The sequence below is a fragment of the Ursus arctos genome, unplaced genomic scaffold (assembly GCF_023065955.2).
Source record: "Ursus arctos isolate Adak ecotype North America unplaced genomic scaffold, UrsArc2.0 scaffold_14, whole genome shotgun sequence".
NCBI lineage: Eukaryota > Metazoa > Chordata > Mammalia > Carnivora > Ursidae > Ursus > Ursus arctos.
In genome coordinates this window covers 10,900,734-10,916,318 of record NW_026622808.1, presented here as the reverse complement: position 1 = coordinate 10,916,318, position 15,585 = coordinate 10,900,734, and the positions used below count along the sequence as shown (strand labels likewise).

General features: G+C 58.6%; 1 protein-coding gene across 4 annotated transcripts in view; it reads left to right on the top strand.

Moving 5' to 3' along the window:
- The window catches only part of NLRP1 (NLR family pyrin domain containing 1), a 35,041-nt gene that overhangs the window by 13,721 nt on the left and 5,735 nt on the right, over positions 1-15,585 (top strand). For 3 of the 4 annotated variants that reach the window (XM_048226903.2, XM_026520711.4, XM_057311380.1), the window contains 7 exons: positions 2,796-2,966; positions 5,409-5,579; positions 5,905-6,075; positions 7,550-7,639; positions 8,986-9,074; positions 9,619-10,021; positions 11,291-11,514. In XM_048226903.2, coding sequence (XP_048082860.2) covers positions 2,796-2,966; positions 5,409-5,579; positions 5,905-6,075; positions 7,550-7,639; positions 8,986-9,074; positions 9,619-10,021; positions 11,291-11,514 — 1,319 coding nt within the window. Of the gene's footprint in view, positions 1-2,795; positions 2,967-5,408; positions 5,580-5,904; positions 6,076-7,549; positions 7,640-8,985; positions 9,075-9,618; positions 10,022-11,290; positions 11,515-13,293; positions 15,487-15,585 lie in introns of those variants that run through there. The other variant, XM_057311379.1, reaches the window with a different exon arrangement.

The following is a 15,585-nucleotide window of genomic DNA, read 5'->3' as shown; positions in this document are numbered from 1 at the left end:
GTGACTTCTGACCGCCACATCTGACCCCCGGTTCCCTGTCTGCTTCCGTGTCCTGCCTGCCTCTGGGCAGGCCCTCTGTGGTTTCCCGTCCTGTGTCTGTGACGATCGCCCCCTTTGCTCCTGAGGCACGTTTCCACCCCCACGCTGGCCTGACTTGTCTGTCTGTCTCTCTCGGAGAAACTGCTCGCTCAGCTGCCTCAGGCAACCCCCTGATGGCCGTTGACAATGACATTGGCCCTGCCATGTCCCCCCATCACCTGAGGATGTGTGGGCCTGCAAGAGTGTCTCTATTTTTCCCTGAAAAACTGCCTCCCTTGCTTGTACCCAGGATGCACTGCTGGTCAGCCTGAAACCCACCCCGTTCGAGGGGATGGAGCACCTTGTTCTAACCGTCCTCCAACCCGGGTCCCCCCAGCGCAGTCGCAGTACTGATCGCTTAGTACCTGGATGATTCATTCCGTAAATACTTATTAGAACCGATTTTGTGCTAGGCCCTCTGCTCTGAGATCACAGACTAATAAAACACAATCTCCGTCCTCAAGGAACTCAAGACCTGAGGCAGAAGACAGAGGCCATTCCCATGATTAGAGTAGAGAGCGGTGCCCACAGGGACAGGGGCACGGACACGGCTCCGCCAGAGCCTGAGGAAGGGAGTGAGCACACAAGTAGAGCAGAAAAAGAAAGGGCCTCAGAGGAAGAAATGTTGGACTCAGGGCTTTTATTTTTTTATTTTTTTACATTTTTTTCTTTTCACGATGACGTTCGTGTTTACCGCAGAACGTGAGGTTATGTCGATACGCAAGCAGATGAAAATCAGCGTGGACCAGCATTCTGTCACCCAGAGGTGGTCCTTGTGAACCATCAGGGGCTACCCGCAGTCTTTCTTCTACGCACTTTTCTTTGGCAGAGCTGAACCGCGCTGTCCATTTTATTTTGTGGTCTCTGTCTTTATTTTTTAAGTCATCTCTACCCCCAACGTGGGGCTCAAACTCACAACCCCAAGATCAAGAGTCACATTCTCCACCGAACGAGCCAGTCAGGCACCCAGGTCTTTTATCTTCACACCAAGGCAGTCTTCCCCCGTGTAACGAGGGAGCCCGCCACAGCCTCATTCTGAACGAACACACGGTATTCCACGGGGAAGGCGCCATGACTGTTTTGACCGCTTCTCTATTCTGGGCACGTAGGCTGCTTCTCACTGTGCGTGGTTATACATGGGAGCTGGTCCGTCAAGAAGGACCTGGGCACAGGTGTTGCCAAGGGCGGCAGCCTGACGTGGGGCCTTCAGAAGCATGCAGAGTGGGTGCGTGGGCAGAGGCTGGGGGTGAAGCAGGGGGAACCCGGGCGGTGAAGCCGGAGCAAGAGCGTTCCCAATGGCGGTGACAAACGGAGAGGGTCCCAAGGTGGGGCGGGAGATTTGAAAGGCAACTGAGCCGGGAAGGCAAGACAGACGGAGCAGCAAGGGGCCACTATGAACAGACAAGACAGACGGAAAGAAATGGAAGATCAGCCAGAGGTTAGAGGAAGGGAGCAGGGGATCAACCCAACGTGGTCGGAATGGGCAGCTTCCAGGCATTTGGCTTGTACTTAAGCGTTGCACGTTTTGAATGATAAACGTTTAACTGTTTCTTATTAAAGCCCCTCTGATTAAAGATGGCACATGTTGGCTGAAACAAAAATGTAAAAATTTATGGTTCGAATTCCACAAAACGAAATAGGCATAAAAGAAATTTAAATAATTAAGATTTCAAATGATGGTTTTGGGGGAGGTATGTCTGTAGCATTGACCCTCCTGGGGCTGTTGAAGCTTTGAAGTGAGGTAAGGCGTTGGGGGTGCTCTGTAGTATCTTTCAGTCCTCACAAAACCCTCTGCAGGGGGTCTCTTGCTGCCCTCCTCTTGCAGCCGAGGACGCTGAGCGAGGCTCGGGGAGCTGGAGCGCGAGTACATGTGTGTGCAGAGCCAGTGCTCCACTCCTCTGCGCAGTTCTGCAGACCTGCGGGAAAGACTACCGGAGTGGGGGGCACACTGAGACGCATTGGGTCGAGGTGCTACTGGGTGTCAAGGTGGAGATGCCAGTCTGGACCCCGGGGTAGAGTTTGAGCTGCTGAAGCCTTGGAAGTAGATGAGCTCACTAAAGCCGTGTGTGAGAACGGAAACATTAAATGAGTGGAAGGTATACGGGGCAGAGAGCCAGCTCTAACACCCCCAGATGGAGCCCATCATCCTCCGTCCTGAGACACTCTCCTTTGGCACTTCCTCCCAGGGACCCCTCTCCATCCTTGGGAGGGGGTGCCAAGCAAGCCAACCCGGACAGCCATATACCCGGTCACATATACCGTTCCCCTCATGTGTCATCCTCAAACCACCTCTCCCAGCCTCTGCTCCCTCTTCCCCTCCCTCCTTTCCTTTCTGGGCACTGGGATTCCAGAATGTCTGGACGAGAGGAACACAGGTGTGTCTGCATTGAAGGGAGGAAGGCTCCCCGGGCTCCTCCTCTGCACCAGGACCTCTGCTGGGCACTTCAGATAAAAAGAGGAAAAACAGCTGCCCTCGAGAAACTCCCAGACCAGGACAGAAACAGACACACAAAATGCACACTTCAGATGATGTGTCAAGGGCTGCAGAATGAGGAACCACACAGAGGAGGGGCGTGCAGCCCAGGGGGACAGGGGGCAGAGGAGCCATGGGGAGGCTGCTTGGTCGGTCCTGGGCTTGGCATCCCGAGGGGCAGAGCTGCACTTCAGGCCCTGCACACACAGCTCACGCCCCTCCTGTCCCTGTCCCCCTCCCTCAGGCTCAGGTGTGTCCCCATGACAGATGCCTGCTGGCGGGTCCTCTTTTTCACTCTCCGGACCACTGGAAACCTGAAGGACCTGGACCTGAGTGGAAACCACCTGAGCCAGTCCGCAGTACAGAGCCTTTGTGAAGCCCTGAGGTTCCCTTCCTGCCACTTGGAGACCCTGCGGTGAGTCCGAGCTGGGTCCTGCTCTGAAACAGGGATGGGCAGGAGATCAGAGATGGTAGCTGAGTACACTTTTGGCTCTTCTGTTCAACATTGTACCGGAGGGTCTATCCAGGACAATTAGGCAAGAAAATGAAATAAAAGCCTTCCAGGTTAGAAAGGAAGAGGTTAAACCATCTCTCTAGAGTTAGTGTAATCTTACATATAGGAGATCATAGCCATTAGAACTAATGCACGAATTCACCAAGATTTTAGGATATAAGGTCAACGTATAAAAATCAGTTGTACTTCTGCACACTAGCAATGAGCAATCCAAAAACGAAATTAAGAAAACAAGTCCACTTACAATAGCATCAAAAAGAGAATAAAATACTTGGTAGATTTAGCAAAAGAAGAGTGAGGCTTATATACCGAAAACTACAACACATGATTAAGAGAAATCTAATGATACCTTAAGTAATGGAAAGACATCCCATGTTCATGGATCGGAAAAATTAATATCATTATGATGGCGACACTCCCCAAATTGCTGTACAGATTTAATCCGTATGAAAATCATAGCTGCCTTTCTTGCAGAAGTGGTTGAGCTGATCCTAAAATTCATATGCCAAGATAAGATTGCATGTCAAGCATTGGGGAACCCCCCCAACGTTTACTGCCCAGGAAAAGAAAAGCCAACAAAGAAGACTGAGAAGGAGCAGCCAGGGAGGTGGGGAGAACACCAGCGGAGTGTGCTGCATGGAGCCCAAAGGAGCGGAGGGTTCCGAGGACAGTGTGGCCAGCAGGGGCCGTGGCTGCTGGGAAGCCAAGTAAAGCAAAAGCTGAAAACTGTCCAATGTTGGATTCGCGTTAGGGAAGTCATGGGTGATCTTAGCAGGAACGGCTTCTGCCATGTAAGGGACCTGCAACCAGACTGGAAATTTCCAGGTGGAAAATGAGACCACAATATCAAGACTCGGTGATAAAAAAGAGGAAAGAGTTACAGCAGAGGGGAGCGTGGGACCAGCTAAAGAAGAGTGTGTGTGTTGGACTACTTGCTTGCGTTTAAGAAGAAGGAAAAGACCGGACTTTGAAATTCGATGATGAAAGATACAGGAAGGGGAGGAGTAGGGGACTGACTGGCCTTGGTGGGGAGGGAGCGCCTTCTCTGCGTCTCAGGAAGACAGACAGGACGGGACACAGAGAGGTAGGCACAGAGGCACACGGGCTGGACTGTGGGACGCTGTGAGGTTTCCATCTGATGGCTCCATTTTTCTCTGTGGGGTAGGAATCGAGTTGTCTGCCGAGAGCGTGAGGGCTGGCTGTGGATGTTTGGGGAAGACACCGTCCTGAAGTGGCCACTGTAAAGTGGGGGGTTTCCACCTGCTCCTGGTCATGGTTCCTAACGGCCACACCTGTCCTGTGACTCAGGCGGGAGTGGGGGTTGGGTTCGGGAGCAGGAAGATGGCAGAGTTTGGGGTGAGCCAGAAGGATGTGACGGAAGGTCACCTTTAGGATGTTGGCGAGGACAGATGGTGGAATCTAAGCTAGATTCCAAGGGAAGTGAAGAGAAGGAAGGGGGGATGGAGAGAAAGGGGAGCCAACGGAGTGTGAGAAGGCAAATCCAGCCTTGCATTGTGCCTTCCTGTGTCCTCTTCCAAAACCATTGCCAGTGAGAGCTGCTTGGGTCTGGTAGAAAAGGCTTCTGAAAGGGACTCAGAAATCCCACCTCACATCCTGGGGGGAAGACATCCATCTTCCACAAACCCCTCACGGGGTATAGAACTTCATAATCTCCATGTCTTCTGGGGTCTTCAGGAAAGAACCCATGGACATTGCACAGAAGGGACAATTATTTCTGTTTCCCAGACGATAAGAACTGAGGCTCAGAGAGGTCCACTGGCTTGGCCCAGTTTCCACAGCCAGAAACAGGAGATCTGAGACGGGAACCCAGCGGGGACACAGTCGGCACCGGCAGTACCTCTCTGTCGGGAGAGCCCAGATCCGGCTCATGCCGGCTCACTGGGGTCATGTCATAAAAAGCAGGGGTGTTGCCCCAAGAGCATCGGCACTAGGTCGGGTAGACGTGACTCGTTCTCCTCACTGGAAACACTGGGGGAGCTCAGAGCATTATTGCTTTTGGATGCAAGACCATCTAAGTAAGACCCTCCAGCGAAGTCCTGAGTGACGACTGGAACGCTCCCGTAAGAGGTTGCATGGGCTAGGATGGAGGATCCCGGGGTGTTCTGCTTTAGGGGGGCACGTCGAATTGAGCATATTACTTAGGCAAAGAGAAGGAGCTGGTGATCTGAGAGAGGAGTGTCAGAGCAGAGGCAGGACGGCATGGGGGAAGTCTTGGGCCGCCTCTGGGACAGAAGGGAAGACGGGCTGCCTGGGAGCGAAGGCTGGGGAGGGGCAGGACGTTGGCAGGTGTCAGTGGAATCGGCAGGTATGTGTCTCCCACAGGTTGGCCCGCTGCGGCCTCACGGCTGAGAGCTGCAGGGACTTTGCCTCGGCGCTGAGCGCCAGCCAGACCCTGACCCACCTGGAGCTGAGCTTCAACTCGCTCCTGGACGCGGGAGCCGAGCACCTTTGCGAGGGGCTGAGACAGCCAGGCTGCAGGCTACACCGGCTGCTGTGATTGTCCTCACTGACCGTTTGTGGGGGTGGGCCGGGAGGGGGAGAGCGGCGGGAGCTGCGGGGGACAGAGCAGAACAGACACGTCATTCCGGTAGAAGCCACCACACTCCCCTTAGCTTTCTCTCCTATGTTAGAAGTCCCCGGTCTGTTGTCCTGCACCGTAAATGCCCTGAGTGTTGAAACCCACCAGGGCTCCCTCGTCGGCAGGCTCTGGGCACCCGGCAGGGTCGATGTGGTTAGCCCCGACACCCAGCCGTGCAAGGGGACACCGGGCACATTAGTCATACAGGTTACGGTGGGCCTGGGCGCGTCTCTCCTGCAGACTGGTCGGCTGCGGCCTCACGTCCGGCTGCTGCCAGGCCCTGGCCTCCACGCTCAGCACCAGCCCCAGCCTGACCGAGCTCGATCTGCAGCAGAATGAGCTGGAGGACGTCGGCGTGCGGCTGCTCTGCGAAGGGCTCAGGAGCCCTACCCGCCAGCTCATGCTCCTGTGGTAAGGCCTGCGGGGTCTCGGGCGGGGGGCCAGGGGAGGGGAGACGCACCGGGTGGCAAGGTCGTGGAGGCCGTGGAAGTGGACAGGGGAAGGAGAAGGGCCCCATAAATGTAGGTCAGCCTGGGCTCTTCACCAGCTCCAACACGGACCCAAGCCGAGGGGCTCGGGGAAGTCTTCATCGGAGACTCAGGTGTCTTCATCTGTGTAATGGGCGCATGTGTCCACCTCACGAGCTACGAGAAGTACAGTGCACGTTGGAATGTGGGCAGTCTGGGAAGAGACTCGGACAGGGGGACATGATCATCAGGAGCGAGGCGGGCGACTGTAAGGGGACCCGCAGGCCACTTCTCCCTCCTCCCCTCCTCACCGCGTGCCTCCCACGGGCCCGCGCCAGGCAGGCTCTCGGGACATGGGAGTGAGCAAGCAGGTGGGGGCCCTGCCCTCCTGACACTCACACTCCAGTGGGAACGAGGGGAACGCTAGTCGCCAGTCCCGTGCTAATGCACAAATGCGGATTTCCGAGCTCCGCCGGGAGCTGTGAAGGGAAAGCGAGGGTCTTCTGAGTCTGTGGGGTGGGGGAGGATGGAGTGGACTGAGGGACCTCGAGGCCGAGACCCCAGGCAGAAGCAGGAGCCGGCCAGGCTCAGGCAGGGGGAGCAGCCCCGGGCAGGATGGGCACAGAGCAGATCAGGCCTGCAGGGTGGGGGCAGCAGACCACCCTCCCTTCCGCCCTGAGGTCCTGGACAGTCGCCCAGGGAGCAGCCATCCCCGCTGGGTTCTCTCTGCCTCCTTCCTCCACACCCTGAAAACAAGCCCGTGGCTCTTTCTGGCAACACCCCTCCCTGCAGCCCCCGGCTGGGCCCTGTCGCATTCAGCAGGCCAGGGGCTCCAGGACCCACACACCCTGGTCCCTGTAAGCTCCAGTTGGCCCTCGGAAGGGGTCTGCACAGCCTGGGTTCTCAGACCTAGGGAGCGGGGGGCTGGACACCAAGGGGCCAGACCCCGGGGACTGGACAGCGTGCAGGGAGCCCTCCCAAAGCTGACACTGACCCTTCACGACCCGGGGGCTGGCACCTCCACCCCCAGCCCGCTCCGCACACAGCGTTCTTGCCTCTCACGGTCTCCCACACATGGGAGGGCCTGCTGGGGCTTGGTCCTTGCGGGCTGGAGGGACTGGGCCCCAGCTCCCTGGCCACGAGTCACATCCTGGCTGCTTGCCCTCTGGCATGCCGCAAAGGTCTCTGCCTCCTCCCCTCCCGGACCCAGGGGACCCGACCCACAGGGGTGAAGGGCTCTGACGGCTTTGGTGAGTAGGGCGTGCACCTCCCCGTATGGGGCGCGGGGCTTCCCACCTGCCACCTTGTCTGTGGCTCGTGCACGTGGAGCAGGCCGACGTGTGTCAGAGGTGAGGACTCAGAGACCCCGAGGGGGCAATAAGCATCCCGGGAGAACCAGGCTTCCTTTGTGCTCACAGTCTGGACCAGACCCAGCTGAGTGAGGAGGTGACCCAGATGCTGAGGGCCCTGGAGAAGGAGAAGCCTCCACTGCTCATCCACAGCGGATGGTAAGGGGGTCAGGGGGACCCAGAACCCCCTCGGGCTGACCCAGGCCCAAGGCCGTCACTGGCCAGAGCCAAGCCCTGGGGTGGAGGCAGACAGACCCGGGAAGTAGCCAGGAGGCCACGGCTGCCAGAGTGGGCGTGTGTGTGGAGTGCAAATAGAACGGGTCACTGCGCTGCTCAAACCCTTCCAGGGGAAGACCAGGGAGATGAACGGGAACAGAGGCAACGGGAACGCGGGTGGGGCTGGGAACAAGAAACCAGAAACCTGGAGGGGGAGGCAGAGTCAAAGAGCGAGAGGCTTGGGACCAGACCAACGCCGGGCTGGGGGGCTGGCGGGCGAGCCCCGGGCAGAGTCCATCTTCCCCACGGGGAATACGCTGCAGCTGCCCTGCTTCCCCCGGTTTGGGGCACTCGGGCCCTGACCCTGCATGGATGCCCACGTTTGTGGCTGCAGTTCGAAGGGAAAGGGCACGAGGCTGGGTGGACCTTCCCTGCAGACCCACTGTGTGTTGGGCAGGCCGCAGGGAACAGGGCTTGGTGCAAGTTACCCCCCAGCCCGTGTCGCTGTACCGGGGGTGGGTAGGGAGTGCTTTCAAGGGCTGGTTTCACCCTGTCCGAGAGGAGCGGGGCTGAGCCCTGAAACACTGGAGGGATTAGCTGGGCCCAGAAGGGGGGATCCCAGGCAGAGGAAGAGGCTCCCAGCTCGGCTCCTTCGAGGAACAGACCGAGGCCTGGTGTCAGGAACAGCACCACTCAAAGTGCGGTCCGTGGACCAGCAGTGCCTGGGAACGCGCCAGAAATGCAAATTCTCGGGCTCCACTCCAGACCTGCTGAATCAGAATTTCTGGGTTGGGGGTACCAGGCCCGTGTGTCTGACAAGCCCTCCAGGCGAGTTTGAGAACCCCTGGTCTAGGGGTGAGTGAGCAGGGGGACGGGCGCAGCGGGTGGGGGCAGGGAGACAGGCAGAGCAGAGCCTTCACCCCAGCAGCAGTGGACAGACATCTCGGGGCTTCCGAGGGGAGGGGGAGCAGCCTCTGTGCCCGGAGGGACGGCCTGGGAGGGGCGAGAGCGGGGGAGAGCAGAGGGGTGCCGCAGGCCAGGGTAGAGGCCATGGAAGGGGAAGAGGATACAAAGAGCTACTATTCTGGGGGGAATGACAGGTGACCCGTCAGTTCTCCCACATGGGGGGTCAGGATGACACCCCAGTTCTGGCTCTGGCCTGGAGGGCTGAGCAGATGGGGTCATTCACAGGGAAGGGGCTCCTGGAGAAGCCTGGACTCGGGCCACACGTTCAAATTGGGACAAGCTGGAGACAGCCCTAGCTTCCTCTAGGATCTCTGTGTGTCTAGGACACCGAGTGTGACGATGCCTAACGAGGGCCCAAGCGAGGAAGGGACAAGCGGCCTGTCCTTACCCAAGCAGCACGGACAGGACTCAGGTAGTCCGAGGGTCCAGGCTGGGGGCATCATGGAGGGGTGGCTCCATCCCCTTGCCGCTGGGGTGCGACAGGGCGGGTTTCCCCCTAATAGAGTCTACCCCGTGGGAAGCCTTCCACTCCCAGAACCTTGCAGGACTTCTGCTTCCCTCTGTCCCAGCCTGGGGGTTGGGGCCTGAGAGTCCTCTCTCCATCCCTGCCCATCCATGCTTTGAGCCATGTTCGGCTCACAGCTGCCCACCTGTAGCCGCTGGGAAGAGCAATACTTCTGGGCGGGTGGGGGGTGCAGGGCTGGGGCTGGAGCAGGGCTGGGACTATGTTGGGCTGGGCTGGGTCACGGGCTGGGGCAGGGGCTGGGGCAGCAGGGCTGGCCCTCCTCAGGCAGCAGGCAGGCAGCTGCAAGAGCGGGGACAGAGGCTTCAGACCCTCCCTGCCGTGAGCCAGGGAGCCCAGCCTTGGGAAGGGCCCCCCGCCATGATCTCGTCACGGGGCTGGGGGGGGTCAGACAGAAGAACCTAGAGCTGACCACTGTCCTGCCTGTTTCCAGAGAGAAGCTCCCTGCAAGCAGCTCTGGTGGAATTCTTTCTGCCTCTCCCTGTCCCTCCGGAGGACCTGGCTTCCCCTGTCTCTCCGGAGGACCTGGCTTCCCCTGTCCCTACGAAGGACCTGGCTTCCTCTGTCCCTCCGGAGGACCCGGCTTCCCCTGTCCCTCTGGAGGACCTGGCTTCCTCTGTCCCTACGGAGGACCCGGCTTCCCCTGTCCCTCTGGGGGACCTGGCTTCCCCTGTCCCTACGGAGGACCCGGCTTCCCCTGTCCCTCTGGAGGACCTGGCTTCCCCTGTCCCTCCGGAGGACCTACACAGGGAGCCTCTGGGGACCAAGGATGACTTCTGGGGTCCCCTGGGGCCTGTGGCCACGGAGCTGGTTGACGAAGACAGAAGCCTGTACCGGTGAGGGGGCTGGGGGCGGGGGTGCTGCTGACCCGGGCTGGCCTCCCACATCACCCTCCTCACACCTGCTCCCCACAGCCCGTCAGCACCACATCCAGGGTGCTGGGGTCCCCTCCCCTTCCAAGCCCGCAGGCAAGGACAAGGCTGAGATCCTGAGTCAGTGCTTTTATTATGGAAAAGGGGGTTTTATTGTGACAGTTTTCAACCTTGAACCAAAACGGGGCCCAAGGAACTTTCATATACCCATCACCCAGGTTCAGCAGCCGTCTCGCCCAATTTATTCCGTTCTCCCACCTTCCGTCAGAGCATTTCAAAGATTTTATATATTTATTCATTTAAGAGAGAGAGCGCAAGTCAGAGGGCGGGCGGGGGCAACTGAGCGGGGAGTCCGATGAAGGACTCGATCCCAGGACCCCAGGATCATGACCGGAGCCAAAGGCAGGTGCCCAACCAACTGAGCCACCCAGGTGTCCCTCTATTAGAGCATTTTAAATCCAAGATATTGGGTGATTTTACCCCTAAATATTTTGTGATGCATTTCTGAAAACGCAAAGAAAGACCTTTCTTCGCTAACACAATAACCGTTAGCAGATGTAACGTTCTCAAGTCCTTCCGATCAGCTCGGGCCCAGTCCGCGTTCAGAGGGGCCCACTCGTCCTGGCTTATCAATATCCACAATGTGCAGCTGTGGTGTCCGTGGTCACAGTCGTGATCCCCTCCACGACACATGGCCACGCACCTCCTCTCTGCTGAGAGGTGGTTTCCCTCCCACCTTACCCCTGCGGACGCTGCCCGCCTGCGACCCCACTACTCACCGCCCGCGACCCCACTGCTCACCGCGTGGGGAACCTTGGGAATATCGCTCGAGGCCCCGGCAGAGCTGTTTTCATTTCCAGGGGTGTGTCGTTAGTAGTATTGTGTAGACTATATTGGCAAATAGGCCTTTAAAAACAAGAACGCTTTCCTGTTTCATCACCATCACCATAATAGAAACGTAACCGCCCCCAGGCTTACGTTAATGTGTCTGCGGGCTCCAGGTCCCGCAGCACTCACACCTCGGAGAAGGGTGTGCCTGTCACCCCGGTTTACAGAGGACACGATCAGGGAAGTTCAGTGACCTGCCCGTACAGTCAGAGGGCAGCAGGACACCGAGTCCTTCTGGCTGCCGCGTCTGGGTCTGCGACGCTCCACTGGGTCCACAGCGCCCTGCACGGGGTCTGGTGAGTTGGCACAGAGTAATTCTGGGTCCCCCTCTCCCTGTTCCCTCAGCATTCGCTTGCCTGTGGCTGGCTCCTACCACTGGCCCAACACGGGTCTCCGTTTCGTGGTGAGAGGGCCCGTGACCATCGACGTGGAATTCTGCGCCTGGGACGCCGGCCTGCGCGGGATGGTCCCACAGCAGGACTGGGTGGTGGCAGGCCCTCTGTTTGACATCAAGGCGGAGCCAGGGGCCGTGGCGGCTGTGTACCTCCCCCACTTTGTGGACCTCCGAGGTGAGCAGCGGGGAGGGGACGGTGGTAATGAGGGGCCTGGAAGGGGCTTGGGTGGCGGCGTCCTGCGGGGGGAGCGCGCGGCTTCCTCAGAGAGACGGGGTTATGGAACGGAAGCGCCGTGCTCTGCGCAGCTCTTTTTTTGAGGCATGTTGGTCTCCCAGCCTCCTCATTCTTCTCTCCCGAATTACTCGAAAGTTTCCCTGAATAGGAAGTATTCTCCTCGGTAACGAGAATAACTGGCATCTACTCAGTGCTCTCTACCCAGGTTGTGTCCCTCATGGTCCCGGCAGGAACCAGGCCATGTGGTCAGTGGTGGATTTGGAAGAGACAGGGCCATTTACAAAGTGAGGGGCAATGAAGTAACGGGGCTGTCGGGTCCCCACGGGCAGGACTAGCGCCCGACGGGGAGCCGGGAACGGGGGCTTCCCAGGAGGATATGGAGTCGTGAAGAGTAACGAACGCACCTTTCCCGACCTCTCTCGCCTCCGAAGACCTCCCCCGTTAAAGTTCTAACAGCTGTGAGCTCACAGTCAGAAATCTCCCACACCGTGAACAAGGCACCGCGAGCGAGAACCAGTGGGAACGGCAGGTCCCAGGATCAGCCCCACGAAGACTTCAGACGTTGAAATCATCAGACACGGCCCGTAAAATAACTATGTTCCATGTGCTTGAGGAAAGGGTCCTTAAGATATGCGCGAGAAGCAAGGCGCTATTACCAAGGGTCAACCGAGTTCAGACACAAACTAAATTTCAGAAAATACTTTAAAACATGGAAAAATAAAGATTCAGCGACGTGGAAGAGGCCGTAAGAAGGCCTAACACACACGTCTGATCAGAATCCAGGAGGACGTGACGGACAGGACAGAGAAGATGCAATGTTCGAAGAGAGACTTGCCAAGAAATTTCTCCAGTCGCCGAAAGATGGGACTTCGTTCTCAGGATGAAAAAATCCCGAGAGTCGAAAGCAGGAGAGAGAGAGAGAGACATCTGGACCCATCGTAGCGAGACTGCGGAAGGTGGAAGCCTAGGGGGAGGTCGTGGCAGTGGCCAGGATGGACACGCCCAGCAAGGTGGGGCCGCCAGGCTGACCACAGACTTCTGAACGGTGGCTCTGGACGTGTCTCCCGAGGTTCCCTCGTAACAATGGTCCATCGAGAAATTGCAAACACAGAAAAAATCGTTTTTCAAGAGAAGAGTAAAATTGGTGAAACGTTTAAAGGGTTTAATGACGATCGGTGATTTGATGGACAGTCGGTGTTACGGCGGACACGGGGCTGAGCACTCACACTGTGTCTGGTTGAGTTAGATCAGAAAGGGGGCTGTGGTCGTCACGGTCCGTTTATGTGTCGGCTGGTAGATTTGTTTGTAGTGCTGTCCCAGGAATTAAATATATCTGGGTAAAGGTACGGATTTACTTTAGACTTTAACGCACATTAAACTACCAGGGTCATCAATCGAAGACCATACGTGTAAGAAGAATCATTGACAAAGTAGCAGCAAGAAAGATATGGAAAGAAAAATGAGAAGCAAGGAACTTGGCCAGTTCTGGGGACCGGAGGCTCATTTGTCAAGAGCACACAGGCTCGGTGTGAACCACTGAAGCTTCGGGAATACAGCATGGGGGCCAGGACCAAGGGGAGAGGCTCGGGGGTCCCGGGGGTGCCTGGCTGGATGGACAGGGTCACTAGGGAAGATTCCAGAGTGAAGCATGGGTGGGGCAGGTGCGAGATGGCTGGGGGGGGGGGGGTACCCACAGTAACCATCCTGCCCCTTCCACAGAGTGGGACCTTGGCCCAGGGCGTCTCCAGGTGCCCTGTCGGGGACAGAATGCTTGGCCGGTGGAGTCGGTGGGCTCAGCTCTGCCCAGCAACGAGGGACTGTGGCCTCCACACTCGGCCCAGGATGCTCGGGGCCACACCACCACTCCCCCTGCTCGATGCCAAGATATTCTGGGAAAGCCTCCGCGTCTGAGGCCTGGGCGAGAGAACACGATCAGGGCCGCGAGAAGGCGGCCTGCCTTTTGCTCGGGGCTTGTGCCCTTTGGGGTCTGTCCGCAGACCAAGAAGCAAAACGCACAAAAGCAGCTTGTAGCTCAGGCCAACCCAGGAAACGGCCCCTCGAAGGAATCCACGCACCTGCCCTGTGGGCTGCAGCTGGGTCCTGTCCTGGAAACCACGAGCTCGCTGCCCAGCCCGGCCCGGTTTAGGACCTGGGCCCTGGCTGCCTGTTCACTGTCCGCCGTGAGGTCCTCTGTCGAGTTATGGCATCGGGTTATAGCTTTCCACGGTGAGCTTTCTGCCGCTGTGGCCAGAGCCTCGAGCTTCAGCCCCTCCAAGTCTCAGCCGCACCCCAGAGCCTCCCAGACCCCATGCTCGCGGCGCTGTCATCCTTCTGTGGGACTGGCTCCGTCAACCGCGGGGTCCAGGGCAAAGTGAAAACCCGCAGCCCTCTGTTCCACAGTCATTCGGAGCCTCAGCACCAGGACAGCGGGCCACTGAACCAAGCACAAGGCCCTCGTGGGCACGGAGCCCTGTGGGACCGCACAGGCTGCGGCCCCTGCAGCCAGTTCTGTCCTTTTGGGCCCCCCTCCCCCGGCCCCCGTCTCCTTCAGCGCACGGGGCAGCCTGCCTTCCACAGAGCTCGTCCCCCCAGAAGTGAGTTCGCTGGCTCCAGGGACTCAGTCCTGTCTGTGCTGCCCACAGGGGAAGGACAGAGCTCGCACAGCCATCCGGGTGGGGTCACCCCAGCTCCTGTGGGAACGCACCTGTTCCAGATGGCCGGGAGCCCCCGGCACGCCCTCCGTGCCGTGAAACTGTTGCTTCTCTGGGACCCACACCTCCTGAGTCGTACGGCAATGGAGTCCAGAAATCACTGATTCTGCAAAACGTATCTTCAAGAGACCTTTCCCTCCCCAGAACCCCACGTGTTACCAGGAGTGGGCCTGTCGTTGAGGGGAGAAGCAGGAGGAACCACACAGCCTGCTTATAGCGTTCCCAGTCAGGCTGCATTTGACCCCTAGCCACAGCAGGCGACCCTTGCCGTTCCCAGGGCGTCACGGACAGAATCCCCACAGTCCCGTGGGGAGGGGGATGCTGCACAGCGAGGCTAGTGACTCAGACCCTGAGAGCAGGTGGTGCTTTGCGGGGAGTCAGAGCCCGGCAGCCCCCGTCACTGACCGCCCCTCCAGCCAGCTCTCCGCCCCACCTTCACGTGTTCCTCCTCAACCAGGAGAGTCGCGTTACTCCTCAGCAGCTCACCTGAGCCTGGAAGGTGCAGGTGACACGCTCCGCAGGGAGGGCAGAGCCCTGGGACCAGCCGCAGAGCCGAGTACGGGCTCCTGGACTGTGGGGGCAGCAGCAGCCCGAGGCTGGGCAAGGAGGCGTGACGGCGGCACTCGGGATGCTCTAGGTCCTTGTCCTGTTTGCCATCTGTCCCTGTGCTGGGCCGTGATCTCCAGGACTTTAGTGCCCGGGTCGTTCCATCACGGGGCAGAGATTTACTGGGCACCTTTGTTTAATCAAGAGATGAGTCCCTGAGCCCCGACCCTGCCTCTGAAACACCCTCCTCTCGATGGCGGGCTCCGAACGTCTCCAGTGAGGCCAGCCAGAGGCAGCGTCTCGGTCCAGGATCTTCCCCGCGGCTCCCCTCCTCTCTGCAATCCGTCAGTACAAAGACACCATCCAGCAGCAGGAAAGGAACGGAAATGTTGGTTCTCGAGTAGCCGATAGGTTTAATGAAAGATCGGGCAACAAGTCTTTAAGGAAAAAAAGAGGGAAAAGGCGGTGAGCCGAGGACGCTGAGAAGCCAAGACACCCAGGGTGGCAGCAAGAAAGGGAGGGAGGGCCCTCCTGCCACAGCGGCCACCGGCTCCCCACCCCATCCGGCTGCCAGAAAGGTCCCTGCCTCTTCATCTGCCCTCCACCGCCTCCAGATCCAGGCCCCGGTCAGGAGCACCCACGGGGGCCAGCCTGGGCGCAGGGGTGTGTCTCGGCCACTGGGAGCAGCGGCTTCCGGGGGGGGGGGGGGGCTCGGTTCCTGCCAAGCCCCTCACAACGGTGGGGGACGAGGTTC